This window comes from Mobula hypostoma, chromosome 1 (genome assembly GCF_963921235.1).
Source record: "Mobula hypostoma chromosome 1, sMobHyp1.1, whole genome shotgun sequence".
NCBI classification, from domain to species: Eukaryota; Metazoa; Chordata; class Chondrichthyes; order Myliobatiformes; family Myliobatidae; genus Mobula; species Mobula hypostoma.
In genome coordinates this window covers 185,027,687-185,046,891 of record NC_086097.1, presented here as the reverse complement: position 1 = coordinate 185,046,891, position 19,205 = coordinate 185,027,687, and the positions used below count along the sequence as shown (strand labels likewise).

The window sequence follows — 19,205 nt, the reverse complement described above, 5'->3', positions numbered from 1 at the left end:
TGATGGCTCTGGGCCTGTATTTGCTGGAGTTTAGAAGAATGAGGGATGATCTCATTGAAATCTGGCGAATGTTGAAAGACTTAGATAGGAAATGGAAATGATATTTCCATTAGTGCAAGAGTCTTGGCCCAGATGGTACAGCTTCGGAATAGAAGGATGTCCCTTTAGAATAGTGGTAGGTAGGAATTTCTTTAGCCAGAGGGTGGTGAATCTGGAATTTATTGCCAGGAGGGTTGAAGAGGCCTAGTCTTTCAGTATATTTAAAACGGAGGTTGATGGGTTCTAGATTAGTCAGGGTGTCAAAGGTTACTGTGAGAAGGCAAGAGAATATGACTGAGAAGGATAATAAATCAGCCATGATGGAATGGTGGAGTGGATTAAATGGCCTGAAGAAGGAGGAGGTGCATAGCAGGTATAGACAGTAAAGAGCAAATAAGGTACTTGTGGAGTATAAGCAATGCAAGAGAACACTAAAGAAGAGAAGAAAATCAGGAGGGCTAAAAGAAGGCATGGGCTTGTTCTAGTAAATACGGTGAAGGGGAATCTTATGGCTCCTACAGATATATTAGGAACAATTGACTCATCTTTAAAGAATGGGATAGACTGGGTATTAAACAATTTCAGGATTTGTTTGATGGAGGGAATCTCTCTTCTTTTGTGCAACTTTCAATGAAATTTAACCTTTCCAACACTCACTTTTTTTGATACTCACAGATCAGAGATTTTTTAAGATCTCAATTACTTACATTTCCAACAAGTCCAGATAAGAATAGATACAATTTTTAATCTGAAACACTTTGATAATGGTTCAATATCTTACATTTATGGTCTACTGTTGGGACTGAAAATAGCCTCTTTAGATAAAATTAAAGGAGACTGGGAAAAGGATTTACAGATTTTTATATCTGATGAGAGCTAGAAGATTATTTTAAAATTGATTAATTCTTCATCATTATGTGCTCATCATTCTTTATTACAATTCAAAGTGGTACATAGAGTTCATATGTCTAAAGATAAGCTTTCTCATTTCTACGCAGATATTTCCCCTTACTATGATAAATGCACTAATGGAGTGGCCACACTAATTCATATGTTTTGGACATATCTGAGCCTTGAAAAATTCTGGAGAGATGTATTTCAAACTTTTTCTGTACTTTTCAATATCAGCTTTAAGCCCAATCCTTTGACTGCCTTGTTTGGTATTGTTGAGGATAGTACTACAGAACTGAAGCCATCTAATTTGCGGGTATTGACCTTTATGTCTCTTATGGCAAGGAGGGCGATTTTGCTCAAGTGGAAGGAGGCTGCCCCACCCACTCATGTTCAATGGCTATCTGATGTTATGTTGTGTCTTGATCTAAAGAAGATTCGTTGTTTGATTTCTGATTCTAAACATGACTTTCTAATGTTATGGGGACCCTTTCTGAATTATTTTCATAATCTTTGAACTGTTATTAAAGTATGAATCTGAGCCATTATTATAATAATTTCATATAGTAAGGTTTTTTCCTTTCTTTTTACCAACCAGCTCATTTTGGTAGTGGGGGTAGAGTTTTTTCAATAAAATACAATTATTTTATTCTATTTCATTTCAAAATTCAATCTTTTTTTTAAATACATGATTGTTTTGGAATATGGGATACTGTGATCATATTACTGTGATTTAAATATAATGTAATTTGTATTATTTACTTGTATCCGTATGAATTTTGTATTTGTATTCATGTAATTTACATTATATCAATAAAAATATTGAAAAAAGGAACAAAGGTTAACAAGGAACAAAATTGGTCCTCAGGAAGATCAGAGTGGTCATCAATGCATAGATCTGAAAGAGACGGGGGAAGATCTTCAATGTACTTTTGCATCTGAATTTACTCAGAAGATAGACACAGAGTCTACAGAAATGAGGCATGATAGCAGTGAAGTCATGCACCATATATGGAATATAGAATACAAAGGAGGTGGTGTTTGCTGTCTTGAGGCAAATTTGGATGGTTTAATCCTTAGGGCCTGAGAATGTGTTCCCTCAGACCTTGTGGAAGCAGAAAATATTTAAAATTTCCTTACCCATGGATGAGGTACAGATGGATTGGAGGGTAGTTAATGTTGTTCTGGTGTTTCAAAAAGGCTGTAAGAAGTAGTAAATAAATTATAAGCTGGTGAGCCTGACATTAGTAGTGGGTAAGTTGTTGGAAGATTTTCTAAGGGAGTGGATATTCAAGTATTTTGATATACAGGGTCTGATTAGGGATGGTTCACATGGCTTTGTGCATGGTAGGGTCATGTCTAACCAATCTTAAGAGTTTTTCAGGGAGGCTACAACGAAGGTAATCTGCATGGACTTTGGTAAGGCCTTTGACAAAGTACAGCATGGGAGATTGATCAAGAATGTTCAATCACTTCGCATTCAGGATGAGGCAGTAAATTTGATTTGACATTGGCTTTCGTTGTCTCTCTGATTGGGGGCCTGTGTCTAGTGGTGTGCCATGGGTTTGGTTTCGAGTTCACTGTTGTTTGTTATCTATATCAACAACCTGGATGATAATGTGGTAAACTTGATCAGCAAATTTGTTGATGACACCAGGATTGAGAGTTTGGTGGACAGCGAGAAAGACCAAAGTTTGCAGCAGAATGTGGACCTGCTGGAAAAATGGCAGATGGACCTTAATGCAGACAAGTGTGAGGTGTTACACTTCAGGAGGACTAACCAGTGTTAGTCCTACATGGTGAGCAGTAGTGCACTGAGGAGTGCGGTGGAACAGAGGGATCTGAGAATACAGATTAATAATTCTTTGGAAGTGGAATCACCAGTAGATAGGGTCGTAAAGAAAGCTTTTGGTACATTGGCCTTTGTAAATCAAAGTAATGTGTACCACAGTTGTGATGTTATATCGACGTGGTATATAACATTGCTGAGGCCTAATGTGGAGTATTATGTGCAGTTCTGGTCATCAACTTACAGGAAAGATGTCAATAAAACTGAAAGAATGCAACGAAAATTTACAATGATGTTGCCAGGAGGTAAGGACCTGAATTGAAGTCCAGGAGCATAGGAGAATGAGGGGAAATTTGATGGAGGTACAGAATTATGATGGGTAAAGACATAGTAAATACAAGTATGCTTTTTCCACTGAGGTTGGGTGAGACTATAGCTAGAGGTCAGGCGTTAAATGTGAAATGTTTAAGGGGAACATGAGGGGGAATTTTTATACTCAGAGGGTGGAGATAGTGTGGAATTAGCTGCCAGCGGAAGTGGTGGATGTGGGCTCGATTTCAACACTTAAGAGAAATTTGGATAAGTAGATGGATGGGAGGGTTATGGAGAGCTATGGTCCAGGTGCAGGTCGTTGGGACTAGGCAGATTATAGTTCGGCATAGAAGAGATGGCCTAAAGATGGTCTTTAGTGGTGACATGTTCTATGACTTAGAAATTGCCTGGATTGAAAATTACATCAGTAGTACACCACATACTAGGGAGAAGTGACACACTGGCTTTCATGGATAATAGAGGGGAACATTTGATAGTACTATGCTAATGGGACTAAAAGCAGGGGAGTGGAAAGGGACATCTGGGTAGTTTCTAGACTATCCATATGACCAACCTTTCCTAGCTTACATTAAGGACTTGAATACAAACCTTAATAATGTAAACATGGTTAAAATGCATAACCTTTTAATATCCATATCCTATGAAAACTCATTCAATTATTTTTGAAGAGAATTGTAAAGTCAGTTGGAAGGCAATTTTGAGGCAATCTTACCTTGTTGATAAGCTAATCAGACGCTTTTTAAAATAAGAAACAAATACATAAATTTCTTCAAGTTCATTAGCCAATATCAAATTAAAACAATTAACAGTTTCAGTTCCTCAAACAAGATATAAATTATACTACAAATGAAATGCAGGTAACAGAAAATTTAAATGTTAAGGGATTGTTAGCCAGCCCTTTAGGAAACAAGAATCCTCCTGACAGGATCTTAGATTTGTGTGGCAAATATACCACTGTCAGTACAGAGTGCAATTATTGATGTATGTGACCCAAAAGGGGAGTCATTATTGTTGTGACATTCAAACCTCCGAAGGCTGCACGGAGAGCTTGAAAAGGACAAGATTCTCCTTCAAACCTTCATTTCTAATTAAAACCTGCACTAGAAATCTCAGGCGACTTATGTTTCTACTTCAAAATTTATTAGAATACTAATTAATATGCAGAAACCTTTAGAATCCATGGATGTTTTGTATCTTACCTGCAAGTGGACCATGTCAACACAAGGAGAGCAGTTTACCTAAATACGCAGTGGGTTAGTATCATAAGACCTCGCAAAGAAGCAGTCTTTAGTGAATACAGATATTAAAATTTTTATTACACAGTAAGGAATACAACAATACCTGAATCATACTTTAAAGATTCACAGGTTGACAGACCATACAATACAGTCCAACTAAAGAAAATAAAAGATAATCAAGGAACCACAGTTTAGACATAGTAGACTTAAAAGCTCAGAAATATGCTGACAAAAGCATGATGTCTAGACACCCCCCCAAAAAGTTAGTCTACCGTTAAATTGTGGTACATGTCTGAATTAAGTATTGCACAACAACTTTCACAATAAAGTTGCAGAACCAAAATTTTACTTAAATCTGCATTTCAAATTCTCCAATTTTCGGTCCTTTTAGAAACCAGACAATATGGAGTCCCTTTCTTAAGTATTCCAGGCATAGGCATGCTTTGCATAATTTAACTGGCCTTTGCTTTTTTTTTCCCCATTTTTGTTCCATGACATGCACCTACACAACAAAGACAGGTGGTCCTGTCACAAGTACGTCTCACAACAGAGAGGACCCCCCACCCCCGTTCCTATCAGCAACCAACCTTTAAACTGTAATTAATGAAGTCATTTTTATGCGTTTATACCTACAAATTATACTCTCACATATTCTGTATAAGTGACAAGCTTAAAAGGAAACTAACAAAAGTTCAGGTATGAGGTCTGCATTGTTACCAAGTAGTGATATGGTTTGCAGCTGTATGAGCTTACTTTTGGTTTCCTGGTTCTCTTGTGCCCATTTGGTTTGACTATACCAGTTAGTTTAGCTACTGGTGCAATATACATGCTGTCAGAGGTAGAGTGAAACTTTGCCACTGAGGAGTCTGTAGCAAAACAGGAGAAAAGAGAAGAACTCTGAGAATTGGTTTACACAGGGTGCCCTGAATTAAAGTAAGTAGATCAGTAATGTGATGCACTAATCCTTTCACACACTAGTGTTAATAAAACAGTGCTGTTTTCACATACATCACAGCATCCGATATATACGTGTATGACATCTGGTTTTTGGATTATACAATGAATTTACTGAAACTTGCTGAAATCGTTTAACCTGCTGACTGCTTTGAAACAATTACTGGTGCTTTTTTTCTGATTTTGGTCCGTCGGATCAGTCTTTGGCTGACTTCCCTTTTTTTTAATACTGTTAATACCTGGCATTCAGCAGTGTTAAAGCTGTCAATCTACACCTCAGCATTTGGAGTATTTTTAAGATAAAAGTTTTTTTTAAATCAGCAATACTTAATGACCTCGCAGTGATATGCATGCACTGTCCTCTTGTATGATCTCATTATATAAAATGCCACTTGTAAAAGTGACCAGTTTGTCAAAGAAATGAAATTCACAGCTACTCTAACCTATAGCTAACTCTGTGAAATGGCTCTAGCATATTAAGAGTTTGCCCAAATAAGCATGCCTAGGGAGTCATTGTGACAGTGCAAGTACATTTATGTACATCCCTCTTACAAAACACCAATATGTTAGCATTCCGTGACGCATGCTAAGTCTTATAAATCCTAAACAGAGTGAAATAGCAGCTCAGATAGATAGCTTTTTTTTTCTTTTTCATTTGAGGACAACAAAATAATTCCATTGTGGGAACTACCAGAGAAATATCACTAATACATACAGATATAAAGGCAGCATAGAAAGATACAGGTCTATCACCAACTAGGAATAATAGACTAAATGTGGGCATGGTTAGCTACAATGGATCTTCACATTTGTCCAACACATTTACAAGAACACCATAGGGAACCTCACAGAACAGAAGTGTTTTAACACCAAGAGAACTACTTCAAATCTGAACAGATGGATGGGAACACAGAATGGGCCAGTGCTGTAGCCACCATTACATTATCAAAAAAAATGAGCAGGAACAGACCTGATTGTCTTACTATGTGGAACCTTGTAAAAATGTAGAAATGCTCTATTGAGGGCAGCTGGTAGACAGTGTCTGCCAAAAAATGCAAATCCAATGCAGGCTGTTTCTCATTAGGATTGAAAGCCTCTTATTATAGCATTTTCTTTGTTGTTGTATTCATACATCCCACTGCAAAAAACAGATTCAATTCTTCATTCTGTTGACCTGGATATTGTTTTTTTTTGGAGGGAAGGATGAACATCTGTGCTTCCTTCCAATCTGCTGCACAGCTGCACATTTTGTTGCAGGTCTTCAGAGTTCAGTCGGTAACCCATGAACGCCATTCATCTTCTTGTTAAAATGTCTATGCTGTAGCCAACGCATGTGCCCTTGAGGGTTTTGCAAGAGATTTATTTTTCATTATTGTAGAAAAGAACAATGTGTCCTTTAATATTAGCATTTTTGCTTTGTACAGTAATTAGCAATCCCTTGGTCTGTTGTCTGATAAAGCATCTGTTTATGAGGTTACCTAGTTTTAATCCCAGCTACTGGAAAAATAACGAGGGAAGAGGTCAAATCTACTTTTGCAATGCTCTCTGCCTTCTCTGCAGTTTACAAACAAGAAAAAAGATGAACAAATAATATCTTTGTTTTTTCATAGTAAGTAGGTGTGACCCGTTACTGGCCTTTGTAACTCACTACTACTCCAGATTAGTTTCTCCTTTGATAGTACAAGAGTTTTTTGTATCTCCTTTTCATTTTTGTGTGATTGAGCAATTTGTATTTTTAGCGAGGGGTCGTTTCTATTGTGGATGGAGTGGCCGGAGTGGTTGACCTGGAAGTGGTTGCTGGTGGTGTGTCAACTGGGCTTCCTGCCCCACTGCTGGGCGTTGCAGATGAGCTGCCTGTGGCCACCTCACTTTGTTGTTGGGCCTGAAGAGTTTGACCACACACATGATGGTGCTTTTCCCAGTCCTTATGCTGGCAAAACGAACCACAGTATCGTGCTGTATTGCAGCCGCTGCAGGTCTCACTGGCCTTGCGTCCACAGTTCCAACAACTCTGTGGAGAAAATTAAACAAAGTAACATTAATACAAGAAAAGCTGGTGACAAGTCAAAATCAAATCAATGGATACTAACTGTCACACCAGAATATCACCTTAATATCACTTCCCTGAACAAGAAGGCACAGCAGCGCGCCCCCCGCCCCCCACCTGAGGAAATTGAGGCAAGCAAGGCTCCCTCCTCACCCATCCATCTTAACTGCATTTTACCAGAGCTCCTTTCAGAGCATTCTGACAAGCTTCATCTCCATCTGGTATGGGAGCACCCGAGCTTCAGACCTGAAATCCCCACAAAGAACCGTAAGAAAGGCCAAGAGGATAATAGGGGTCTCCCTATCATCCGTCTGGACTATTTATCAGGAGTGCTGCATATGCAGGGCCCTTAGTTTTATTAAGTATCCCACCCATCCATCCAGTATCCTCTTTGACTTTCTACCATCAGGCAGGAGACTACAATGCATAAAAACAAGAATGGTCAGGATGGAAAACAGTATCTTCCTTCAGACCATTTGGCCTCTGAGTTCCCTGCCACATCATCTTCGAAGTGTCACTGGCTAATCTTCCATACATTACAATATTTAATTTATGCACTTTAGTTTGTTACTTAAGTGTGATTCATCTGTAGATTTTATCCTTGCTTTCATAAGTTACCGTGTGTTTTGTGTACTACTGTGCTTTACACCCTAGTTTGGAGGAACCTTGTCTCGTTTCTATATACATCATATACATGTACATAGTTAAATAACAATAAATGACTTGAGTTGAGAAAATCAACTATTGCCTGTAAACTAGAGAAGGCAGCGCGAAGCAATGAAGTCGATAGAAATCTGTTGAACTACATCTTGGTAGCTCATTTCAATAGTATGTATCCCTTTTAAAAATAATACACCTGATATCATTATTTCCTGTGTTTCATATTGGACTAGAAAGACCATTTTAGAATCAAGTCAATTATACACCGAAGAAAGGGTCTAAGCAAGCTCCTTTAAGTAACAGGTCTACTGGATACTGATTCTTTCACCGGGAAGTGAGACCATTAAATTCCTATTTAGATTTAATATCATTTGCAGTAGAGATTAAACTCATAAGAGGTGAGGCTGAGGCTTTTTTACAAATATTCAACTGAGTACTAGTCAACTGTAACAGAACAATGTTAAATAATTATTTTACAGTTATTTAATCAGCTGACTAACCCAAAACCGCAGTTCACAGGTATTTAAACACTTGAAAGCACTGACGAATTCTGTAAGGGAACCTATCTATTTCAGACACAGACTTGTGCACACACACTTCTGAAATACGCTGATGATAGTAGTCTATAACTGCGTGAATACTTGAATTAATTGCTACCATATCAGTTTCTGTCAGATGAAATGCAGATGTACGGTAAAGCTATTAACACAGGAAGAACCAATTATAGTAACCCTTTAAATGTTGGAATTTTAGATACATTATGAAAAATAATGCATTCAGCTAATTTCATATGAAGAATATTTGTGACTTCAAGATGAACCCTTACTAAAACAATATTACCCACTCCTTACTTCTTAACTGCACAAATCAGGCCAAAATCCATTTTTGTTCTAAACAGATGTCTGCAGTTCTAGGTACACAACAGAATTCAATTCTTTCCCTCACCATTTATAATGGGAGAGCTCTTTCAGATTCGATCAAGCCATTTCAAGTTATATAATGATGGCTAAAGCATTGTTTTTCTCCCAGAGCCAGTTCCTTTGCTGTACAGAATTACTGAATAAGAATACATACCAAACAAGTTACTTGTGGTATGAAATAATCAAACCTTTGGAACAAAACAACCTCTTCTACTAGGATTTCTGTCATATTCTGTAGCAGCACAATTTAAACAGAATAAGCAGATGTGAATGGAAAGTAAGAAATCAAGTAATATTTAGTCATGGTGTCATAGAATCAGAGCACTACAGCACAGAAACAGGCTTATTGGCCCATTTAGTCCATGCCAAACTGTTACTCTGCCTAGTCCCATTGACCTGCACCTGGACCATAGACCTCTGCCCTCTCATCAAAGTACTTATCTAAATTGATCTTAAATGTTGCAATCGAACCTTCATCCACCACTTCCACTGGCAGCTCGTTCCATACTTGCACCACCCTGAGTAAAGAAATCCCCCCTCAGATTCCCTTTAACCTATGACCTCTACTTCTAGTCTCACCCCTTCTAAGTGGAAAAAGCCTGCTTGCATTTACCATTTGATAAAGTTGTAACTTATTCAACCTTTCCCTATAACTCGGGTCCTCAAGTCCTTGTAAATTTTCTCTGCATTCTTTCAATCTTATTGATAACTTTCCTGTAGGTGATCAGAACTTTACATAATACTCCAAATTTGGTCTTATACAACTTCAATATAACATCCCAATTCCTGTACTCAATAAACTGATTTATGAAGGTCAATATAGGTGGCCCCCGTTTTCCAAACACTTGCTTTGTGACACATCGCTGTTATGAAAGACCTACATTAGTTACCTGTTTTCGCTAACTGAAGGTGTTTTCACTGTTACGAAAAAAGGCAGCGCGCGCCCAAACAGCCAAGCTCCTCCCCCGGAACTGCATTCTAGCCGCCATTGCTTAAACACGTGCTTTATCTCAATTTATCTTGTCATTTCGATCATGGTGAACGGAGTAAGGACATTGTCCGCGCGTTGAACTTGCCTGCGTCCACCATTCACACTATTTATACACAAGAGAGAAAGAATTTTGAAAGCTGCCGATGTTACTGTTGGTTCTGCTCGTAGCAAAGTGGTCTCTCTTAGTCGGCATCCAATAATGGATAAAATGGAAAGTCTATTGCTTGAGTGGATTGATGGGTGTACAAAGCGTGGTGTTCCGTTAAGTTTTCTTATACTTAAGGAGAAATCAGTCAGTCTTTTTAATAAGTTGAAACAGAAAGCACTGGACGATGGTGACGGAAGTGTTGCGAAAGTGGAATTTAAAGGTAGTCACGGGTAGTTTGATTTGTTTCTGAGGCGAGAGCAGCTTCATAGTTTAATGTTTACCAGAGAAAGTGCTTCGACTGATACTGAAGCTGCCGAAAAGTTCCCAGCAGAACTGAAGAAAATAATTACAGAAGGTGGTTACTCATATAAGCAAGTGTTTAACTGTGGCAAAACTGCAATTTATTGGAGTCTTCCCAATTCCGGTAAGTGAAACTACACTCTACATACATTATTTCTACTTTATATAGGCTGTGTACTTTTATGTGTTATTTGGTATGATTTGTTAGTTGGTATGAATTGGCAGCTTCATAGCTTAAAGGTTACTGGAGAGAGTGTTTCTACTGAGAGAACTTGCGCTGAGAGTGCTGCCGTGAGATTTTCACTGCGCTAGATAGTGCTGCAATTTGCAGAAAAGTCTTCTACTTTATATAGGCTGGGTATTTATCATATCATTCCTGTTTTTACAATATGTTACTGTTATTTTAGGTTTTGTGTGTTATTTGGCATGATTCTGTAGGTTATTTTTTGGGTCAGGGAACACTCAAATTTTTCCCATATTAATAAACAGTAATTGTTTATTCACTGTACAACATTCCGGCTTACGAACCGTTTCATAGGAATGCTCTACCTTCTGGTAGCGGGGGAAACCTGTATATCATAAGCTCTCTTTATGAACCCATCTATATTTCAAGGAATTATGGATCTGTTTTCCCAGATCCATTTGTTTTAATGCATTTCTCATTCACTGTGTGTATCTTAACCTGGTGTGTCCTCCCCAAGTGCAACAGCTCACTCTTGTCATTAAAGTTCCATCTGCCATTTTTTAAGCTCATTTTCCAGCTGGTACAGAGGCCGTTGCAAGTTTTGATAACCTTTCTTGTTGTCTACTAACCTCCAAACTGGTGTCATCCGCAGATTTGCTGATCCTGCTTCCCACATTTTATTATCCAGGCCAGTAACACAGATGATGAACAACAATGGACCTAGCACTGATCCCTGCAGCACACCACTAGTCACAAACCACCAATCGAGTAGACAACCATCTATTACCACTCTTTGGCTTCTCACATGAAGTCAATGTCATATCTAATTTGCTACCTCATCCTGAATACTAAGTGACTACACCTCCTTGACCTACCTCCATGTAGAACTTTGTCAAAGGTCCTGCTAATATTCATGTAGACATTGTCAACTGCCTTTCCTTCATCAACTTTTCATGGTAAACTCCTTGAAAAACTTCGTAAGATTGATTAGACATCACCTGCCGCACACAAATACATGTTGCCTATCCCTAATCCCTAATCCTGTCTATCCAAATACTTGCCCCTGGGATGCCACCAAATAATTTACCCACTACTGATATCAGGCTTATTGGCTTATAATTCACAGCTTACTCATGAACAATGGAACAACATTGGATATCCTCCAGTCCTGCTACAGTTCACCTGCCACAAAGGAAATTTTAAATATTTCTGCCAGGGCTGCTGCCGATTTCTGCACTAGCCTCTCAAGATCGGAGGAGACACCTTGTCAGACCCCGGGGACTTTTTCACCATTATTTTCCTCAAGACAGCAAGCACCTCTTCTATATTCCAGATATGGTCCATGATGCAGTTCTATAGACTTGTCAATCTTTATAAAAATTATTGAAAATTAGTTTATAAGCACTACTGGTCTGTGATTCATACAGATTGATATTCTTAGACTAAAATGTGGCTAATTCAACTTAAAAATTCTGTAAAAAAATGTTGTAAAACAAAATTTAAATAGAAGTTGCAAGGCTCAAAGAATCAAAATTTCTTCTCTGGTATAAGCCCTTGCATTTTTATCTTGCCTGGACAGTAGTTGGAAATAGTGAGGGGCTTGTATAGAAGGTAGTGGATATGTCAGTGGCCCATCAACACCCAAAATTCACCTCATAAAATTTTCCAAAGAGGCTATAAATAGATGTATCTGCTTATGAATGCAGATTGGAGTTCTCAGTTGATTATAGAATCAGCTCTACGTGAGTGAAGGCTGTTAAGTGAATGCCAGCTGTGGGGAAAATGGAGATGAGTGCAATACTTTGTTTATTATTATTTGCGTTTTATTTGAATTTAAAAGAATATTTTCTTTTAAAACATTCACATTTATTTTATAATATTTTATTTAGTTAACTTTTAGAAAATGTTAAATTCTTCATAAAAGCCTCCAAGTCATTAGGATATTCTAGGGCAAGAACTCAGGAAAAATGCCCAAAACCTGCTGGCTACTTGGGTGTCGATCTCAGCTTGTCCAGCCCTCCTCATCCGGAAAAAGTAAACACAAGCAGACAGGTACCACATATAGTAAATCTAGGCTGCAGGTCGTGTCGATGATAACCCATGAGGGCAAGTTACAGTCAAAGAGCAATGCAGTATACGGGATAAGAGGTGGAGAGGGTCAGCAACTTTAAATGCCTCACTACTATCTTTTCAGAGGATTTGTCCTGAGCCCAGCCCGTAAATACAATTATGAAGATTCGACATAACATCTAAAACTTTAACTTGAAGCAATCCTATAGCCACTCCTCTGCCTCCCGTGATCACCTCTTTGTTGTCCCAATCTCTGGAGCTTTGCTCTTTAGCCTCTGTCTGTATGCAGGCAGGCAGAAGGACAGCCAAGTGATCCTGTTTACTGAAATACATTCGGAACATGGAACAGTCATCTGAGTGTAACAATGGTCTAGTGTGTTGGGACCTCTGGTGCTACAGGTTAAATGCTGATTGTAATCAGAGGGATCCTGGGGTCCGGGTCCATAGGACACTGAAAGCAGCTGCGCAGTTTGACTCTATGGTTAAGAAGGCATACGGAGCATTGGCCTTCATCAATCGTGGGATTGAGTTTAAGAGCCGAGAGGTAATGTTGCAGCTATATAGGACCCTGGTCAGACCCCATTTGGAGTACTGTGCTCAGTTCTGGTTGCCTCACTACAGGAAGGATGTGGAAAACAGAAAGGGTGCAGAGGAGATTTACAAGGATGTTGCCTGGATTGGGGAGCATGCCTTATGAGAATAGATTGAGTGAACTCGACCTTTTCTCCTTGGAGTGATGGAGGATGAGAGGTGACCTGATAGAGGTGTACAAGATAATGAGAGGCACTGATAGCGTGGATAGTCAGAGGCTTTTTCCCCAGGGCTGAAATGGATTGCACGAGAGGGAATAGTCTTAAGGTGCTTGGAAGTAGGTACAGAGGAGATGTCAGGGGTAAGTTTGTTTGTTTGTTTGTTTTTTTACGCAGAGAGTGGTGAGTGCGTGGAATGGGCTGCCAGCGGCGGTGGTGGAGGCAGAAACAATAGGGTCTTTTAAGGGACTCCGAAGGGCCTGTATTGTGCTGTAGGTTTTCTATGTTTCTATGTAATTGGGCAAGGCTTTCTTCAAGAAAGCCTGGTTGAAGTCCCTGAGTATGATTTAAAGTGCATCAGGATGGTCTGTTTCTTGTTTGGAGATGGCATCATGCAGTATCATGAATGCTTGATTATAGTCAGTTGCTAGTGGTATGTAAACTGCGGTCAGGATTATGGAGGAGAACTCCCTTGGTAAATAGAACAGATGCATTTGATTGTTTAGTATTCAAGGTTGGGGGAACACGAGTTTTACAAAACCGCCACGTCAGAGCAGCACCAAACAGAAAATCCTACAGTAAGTAGTAGATATGGCCCAGTTCATCACTGGCAAAGCACATCCACACGAAGGGCTATCACAGGAAAGCAGCATCCATCACCAAGCACGCCCACCACACACTGCATGCTCTCTTCTTGCTGCTGCCATCATGAAGGTGGTACAAGGGCCTCAGGACCCACAGCATCAGGTTCAGAAACATACATTACCCTTCAACCATCAGGCTCTTGAAACAAAAGGGATAACCTCATTCATCTTCACTTGCCCCACCACTGAACTGTTCCCACATCTACGTCCTCGCAATCAGAATCAGGTTTATCATCACTGGCATGTGACGTGAAATTTGTTAACTTAGCAGCAGCAGTTCAATACAATACATAATCTAGCAGGGAGGGAAAAAAATAAAAATAATAATAAACAAAAATCAATTATGTATATTAAATTGATTTTTAAAATGTGCAAAAACAGAAATACTGTATATTAAAAAAAGTGAGGTAGTATCCAAGATTCAGTGTCCATTTAGGAATCAGATGGCAGAGGGGAAGAAGCTGTTCCTGAATCACTGAGTATGTGCCTTCAGGCTTCTGTACCTCCTACCTGATGTTAACAGTGAGAAAAGGGCATGCCTTGGGTGCTGGAGGTCCTTAATAATGGATGCTGCCTTTCTGAGACACTGCTCCCTAAAGACTCTTCATCTCATGCTCTTGATATCTATTGCTTGCTTATTTATTTGTTTTTTTGTTTGTTTGTTTATTTACTTTTGTATTTGCATAGTTTGCTGTCTTTTGCACATTGGTTGTTTATCTGCCCTGTTGGATGTGGTTGTTCATTGATTCCATTATGTTTCTTTGATTTACTGAGTTGGTCCCCAAGGAAATTAGTCTTAGGATTATATATGGTGACATATGTATTTTGATAATAAATTTACTTTGAATTTTGTGCATGGATATTGGCCCTTCACCCTAATGAGTCAATGCTTACCTTGTTATCTAGCTAGTTAGTCCTGATTTTCTTGTGTATGGCCTACAACACCTCCTCCAACTTCAGGCCCCACACCACCTGTATCTATTCTCACCTGAAATCTATGCCCCTTAGTTTTGGAACCCCCTCCCCCCAGGGAAAAGAGTCTTACTGCCCATCTTATCTCCAACTCTCTTAATCTTCAACACTTCTGAAAATTCATTTAAAAAAATCATTCTCCTACGTTCTAAGAAATAAAGACCTAGCCTAGCCAACCTCTCCCTGTAACTCAAGCAAAATCCTTATAAGTTATTTCTGCACTCTCCCTATAACAGGGTGACCTAAAATGTACACAGTACCAACAACTCGTACAACTACAACATAATGTCGCTATTCCAGTAAGTGATGCCCTGACTGATGATGACCAATGACCTTTATCACCACCCTGTCGACTCATGATGATGCTTTCTACTAACTACGTACTTGTACACATTAGTCCCTCTGTTCCATTACACTCCTGAATATCCTACCTTTCACAGAGGAAGTCCTACTTTGACTTTCCAAATACATCACCTCACACTTATTTGTCTTGAAATCCATTTTTACTCCTCAGCCCACTTCCCTAACTGAACAAGATCCCACTGTAATCTCTGGTAACCTTCTTTACTATCAACACCTCCTAGTTTTGTGTCATCTGCAAACTTGTTGATCAAGCCTTGTGCCTTCACATACAAATCATTAAGATGGATAATGAACAACTATCATCCCACAACTGACCACTGCAGTGCACCATGAGTCACCAGTCTCCATTCTGAGGAACACGCTTCAACACCCATCCCTTGCAAACTGCAGCTGAACCAGTTTGCAACCCACCTAACTAGCTCTCCCTGGATTCCATGGGGCCTAATCTTTGCAACAAAGTTATAATGCAGGACCTTTCCAAAGGTCTTGGTAAAGTCCAAATCGACAGCAACCACTGCTCTGCACTCATCTATCGCAGGAGATTCACCAAAACTGATTTCCCACACAAAAAACCATGCTGACCCTCCATAATCAGACTCTGTCTATCCAAATGCTGGTAAATCTTCTCCCTTAATTCCCTCCAGTATCTTCCTTACCACTGATATCATGCAGACTGGCCTGTAGTTCCGTGGCTTGTCCTTGCTACAATGGAATGATGTGAGCCAACTTACTATCCTAAGGAACATCACCAGTGGCCAATAATGAAGCAATTATCTCTGTAAGGCCTCTGCAATTTCTTCTCTATGCTCCCACAAAGTCTGAGAATACACTTGGTCAGGCCCCAAGGATTTATCCATGTTAATGCACGATAAGGCTGTAAATATCTTCTTGGTAGAATGAACGTTCTACAATACATCTCTTGTTTCTTTCCCTTATCTCAGAAGCCCCTGTGAGTTTCTGCTCAGTAAACACAGCAGAAACCTTTCTAAAAATCCCACCCAAATTGTGGTTCAACATACTTATTTATGGCCCTACTGCACTCCTACTCTATCCTTCACCAGCATTTTACTCTTAAATCAGTACATCTATAGAACCTCTGGGATTTTCCTTAACTTTATCTACCAGATTTCTCTCACATCCTCTCTTTGCCCCCCCGATTTCCAATTTGAGGGTATTCTTAATCTTTTTATAGTCATCAGGTGGTTCAGCCAGTCCGACTTCCTAATGTATGCTTACTTCTTTTTTCTTTTGGCCGCAGCCTCAATATCTTTTGTCAGCCAAGGTTCCCCAAACTTGCCCAAGTTTATCCTTCACCCTAGCAGAAACAAGCTGTCAACAGGAACATTCTGTTAGTCCTGATGAAGGTTGTCGGCCTGAAACGTTGACTGTTTAATTCCCCTCCATAGATGCTGCATGACTTGCTGAATTCCTCCACATTTTGTGTGTGTGTTGTTCAAGATTCCCAGCATCTGCAAAATCCCTTGTGATTAGAAACGTGCTGCCCCTGGAATCTAGATTTCGCACTCTTAAAATCCTCTAACTTGTCAATCACTCAAAGCAATATACACACTCAAAATGCTGGAGGAACCCAGCTGGTCAGGCAGCATCTATGAAAATGAATAAACTGTCGACATTTCAGGCTGAGACCCTTCTTCAGGACTCAAACATTAATTTTTCCTTCAATAAGCTGCCTCAACCAACCTCTGCTATATTCCAAGTCCCCCTGCTCCACGTTTGGATATTAATCTGCGGACCTGTCCTATCCTATTCCATCGCTATCTTAAAACTAATAGAATTATGGTCACTAGCACCAAATTGCTCCCTGACTTCCATCTCAGTTACCTTCCCTGCCTTGTGAACAGAGATCCATATAACTATATAATAATTACAGCACGGAAACAGGCCATCTCGGCTCTTCTAGTCCGTGCCGAATGCTTACTCTCACCTAGTCCCACTGACCTGCACTCAGCCCATAACCATCCATTCCTTTCCTGTCCATGTAGCTATCCAATTTTACTTTAAATGACAATATTGAACCTGCCTCTACCACTTCTACTGGAAGCTCATTCCACACAGCTACCACTCTCCGAGTAAAGAAGATCCCCCTCATGTTACCCCTAAACTTTTGCCCCGTAGCTCTCAACTTATGTCCTCTTGTTTGAATCTCCCCTACTCTCAATGGAAAAAGCCTATCCACGTCAACTCTGTCTATCCCCCTCATAATTTTAAATACCTCTATCAAGTCCCCCCTCAACCTTCTATGCTCCAAAGAATAAAGACCCAACTTGTTCAACCTTTCTCTGTAACCTAGGTGCTGAATCCAGTATGGCACCTTCAAGAATGATCTTCTACATAGCTTCTCTTCAAATTCTCACTGATAGTAAAGGGCTTGTAATCCAGCCCTACCAGAGTGACACTCCCCCTTTTGCTCCTATGTTCTACCCATAAAGGCCATTGGATCTTCCTCCAGGGACGTCGCCCTTAAGCACTGCTGTTGTGGTAACAGCCCTTGTTCACAACTGTACCAGTTGTGGCTCAAACACAGACTTTTACAGGACATCACTAGTCAATATCGTGAAAAGATGAGTGACTAACAATCTTTTCCAGACTCTGTCAAAGGAAAAAAGATTTCAGAAATGGCACAGAAGCATTTATCATTTTTGAGCAAGGATGAATACCCAAAGATTTGTGACTGCAGTTAACCTAACTTTCAGAGGGATACATGCCAGAAATGGATGCTGGAAAGGAGTTATGTTTTGCAACCCTGCTGAAACATTTCACAACTCCTAATGTAAAGCACAGAATTCCCCTTGGGAGTGTCTCAAATGTTCAGTCCATGCCTTGTTCTCATTACTACCATCAGTAAGGAGGTACAGAAGCCTGAAAGCACACACTCAGTGATCCAGGAACAGATTCTTCCCCTCTGCTATCTGATTTCAGAATGGACATTGAACCCATGAACACTATCTCACTACTATCTAAAAAAGTTATTTTTCACTGCTTATTTCATTTAAGACATACAGTATAAATCCTCTCTCTTATCCAAAATGCCCCTCTTAAGATGCCAATTAGTGTAGATAAGAATTCTTCCTTCATGAAAACTTTTCTCCTATTTTGAACTATATCAACCTTGCAGTCTGGTTGTGGATGGTGCCTGCTTTTAGGAGATGTACTCTGGATATATCTCAGTAGTCTGTGCTATGGATAAAGGCTATTTCAGTAGTTATGTTCTCAATCAACACTAGGATCATTCACATCCATAAAAGGGGATTTTGTTAAAACAAACATAAAACATTTCAGTTACACAACTGAGTGTTTACAAGACTTTCTTGTCAAACACAATTTTACAACTAATGATCAATTTGGCCATGAAGATCATATTAGTTATTTTTATTTCCATAAAAACAGAGAGCATGACATTATTTGCTATACATTAGTTTTAGTTCAATGATGGTATTATGGGTCTGATTTCAACTGCAGGGAATTAGCTTAAATTCCAATCAAGCAGTGGAGGTAGAGGGGCTGTCATAGTTGAGTCGTCCTGAGTGTATGGTACCAACAGCAGCTTTCACGGGGAAAAAAGTGGGGTGTAGGACTGAGCATGGCAACCCTTTCAAAGAGTCATAATAGACCAGATGCTCTTTTACAGAGTTGTAATCTTTCATGAATCTATGGAAGTCACCCTATCCTCTATAATTATTACATGTCAGTGGATAAGCCATCTGTAACGGGTGAGTAGAGCTCCAATGACATAAATTTATGCACTTCTGTTTGCCATGATGCCTACTTTGTAATTTGTATCAATAGGTTGGTTCGCTAAACATCCTTACTACAGGAGATGTGTACTACCTACAACTGCAAATTAGATAAATTCTTCTAGTGGCAACAGTATAAAGCAAAAAAAAAGCTTCTG

General features: G+C 39.4%; 1 protein-coding gene across 9 annotated transcripts in view; it reads right to left on the bottom strand.

Annotated features, from left to right (window-relative positions):
- Positions 1-4,348: 4,348 nt before the first annotated feature.
- The window catches only part of runx1t1 (RUNX1 partner transcriptional co-repressor 1), a 105,148-nt gene continuing 90,291 nt past the window's right edge, over positions 4,349-19,205 (bottom strand). For 8 of the 9 annotated variants that reach the window (XM_063061434.1, XM_063061442.1, XM_063061408.1 and 5 more), the window contains one exon: positions 4,349-7,255. In XM_063061434.1, coding sequence (XP_062917504.1) covers positions 6,980-7,255 — 276 coding nt within the window. In that variant the 3' untranslated portion in view covers positions 4,349-6,979. The remainder of the gene's footprint in view (positions 7,256-19,205) is intronic. The other variant, XM_063061455.1, reaches the window with a different exon arrangement.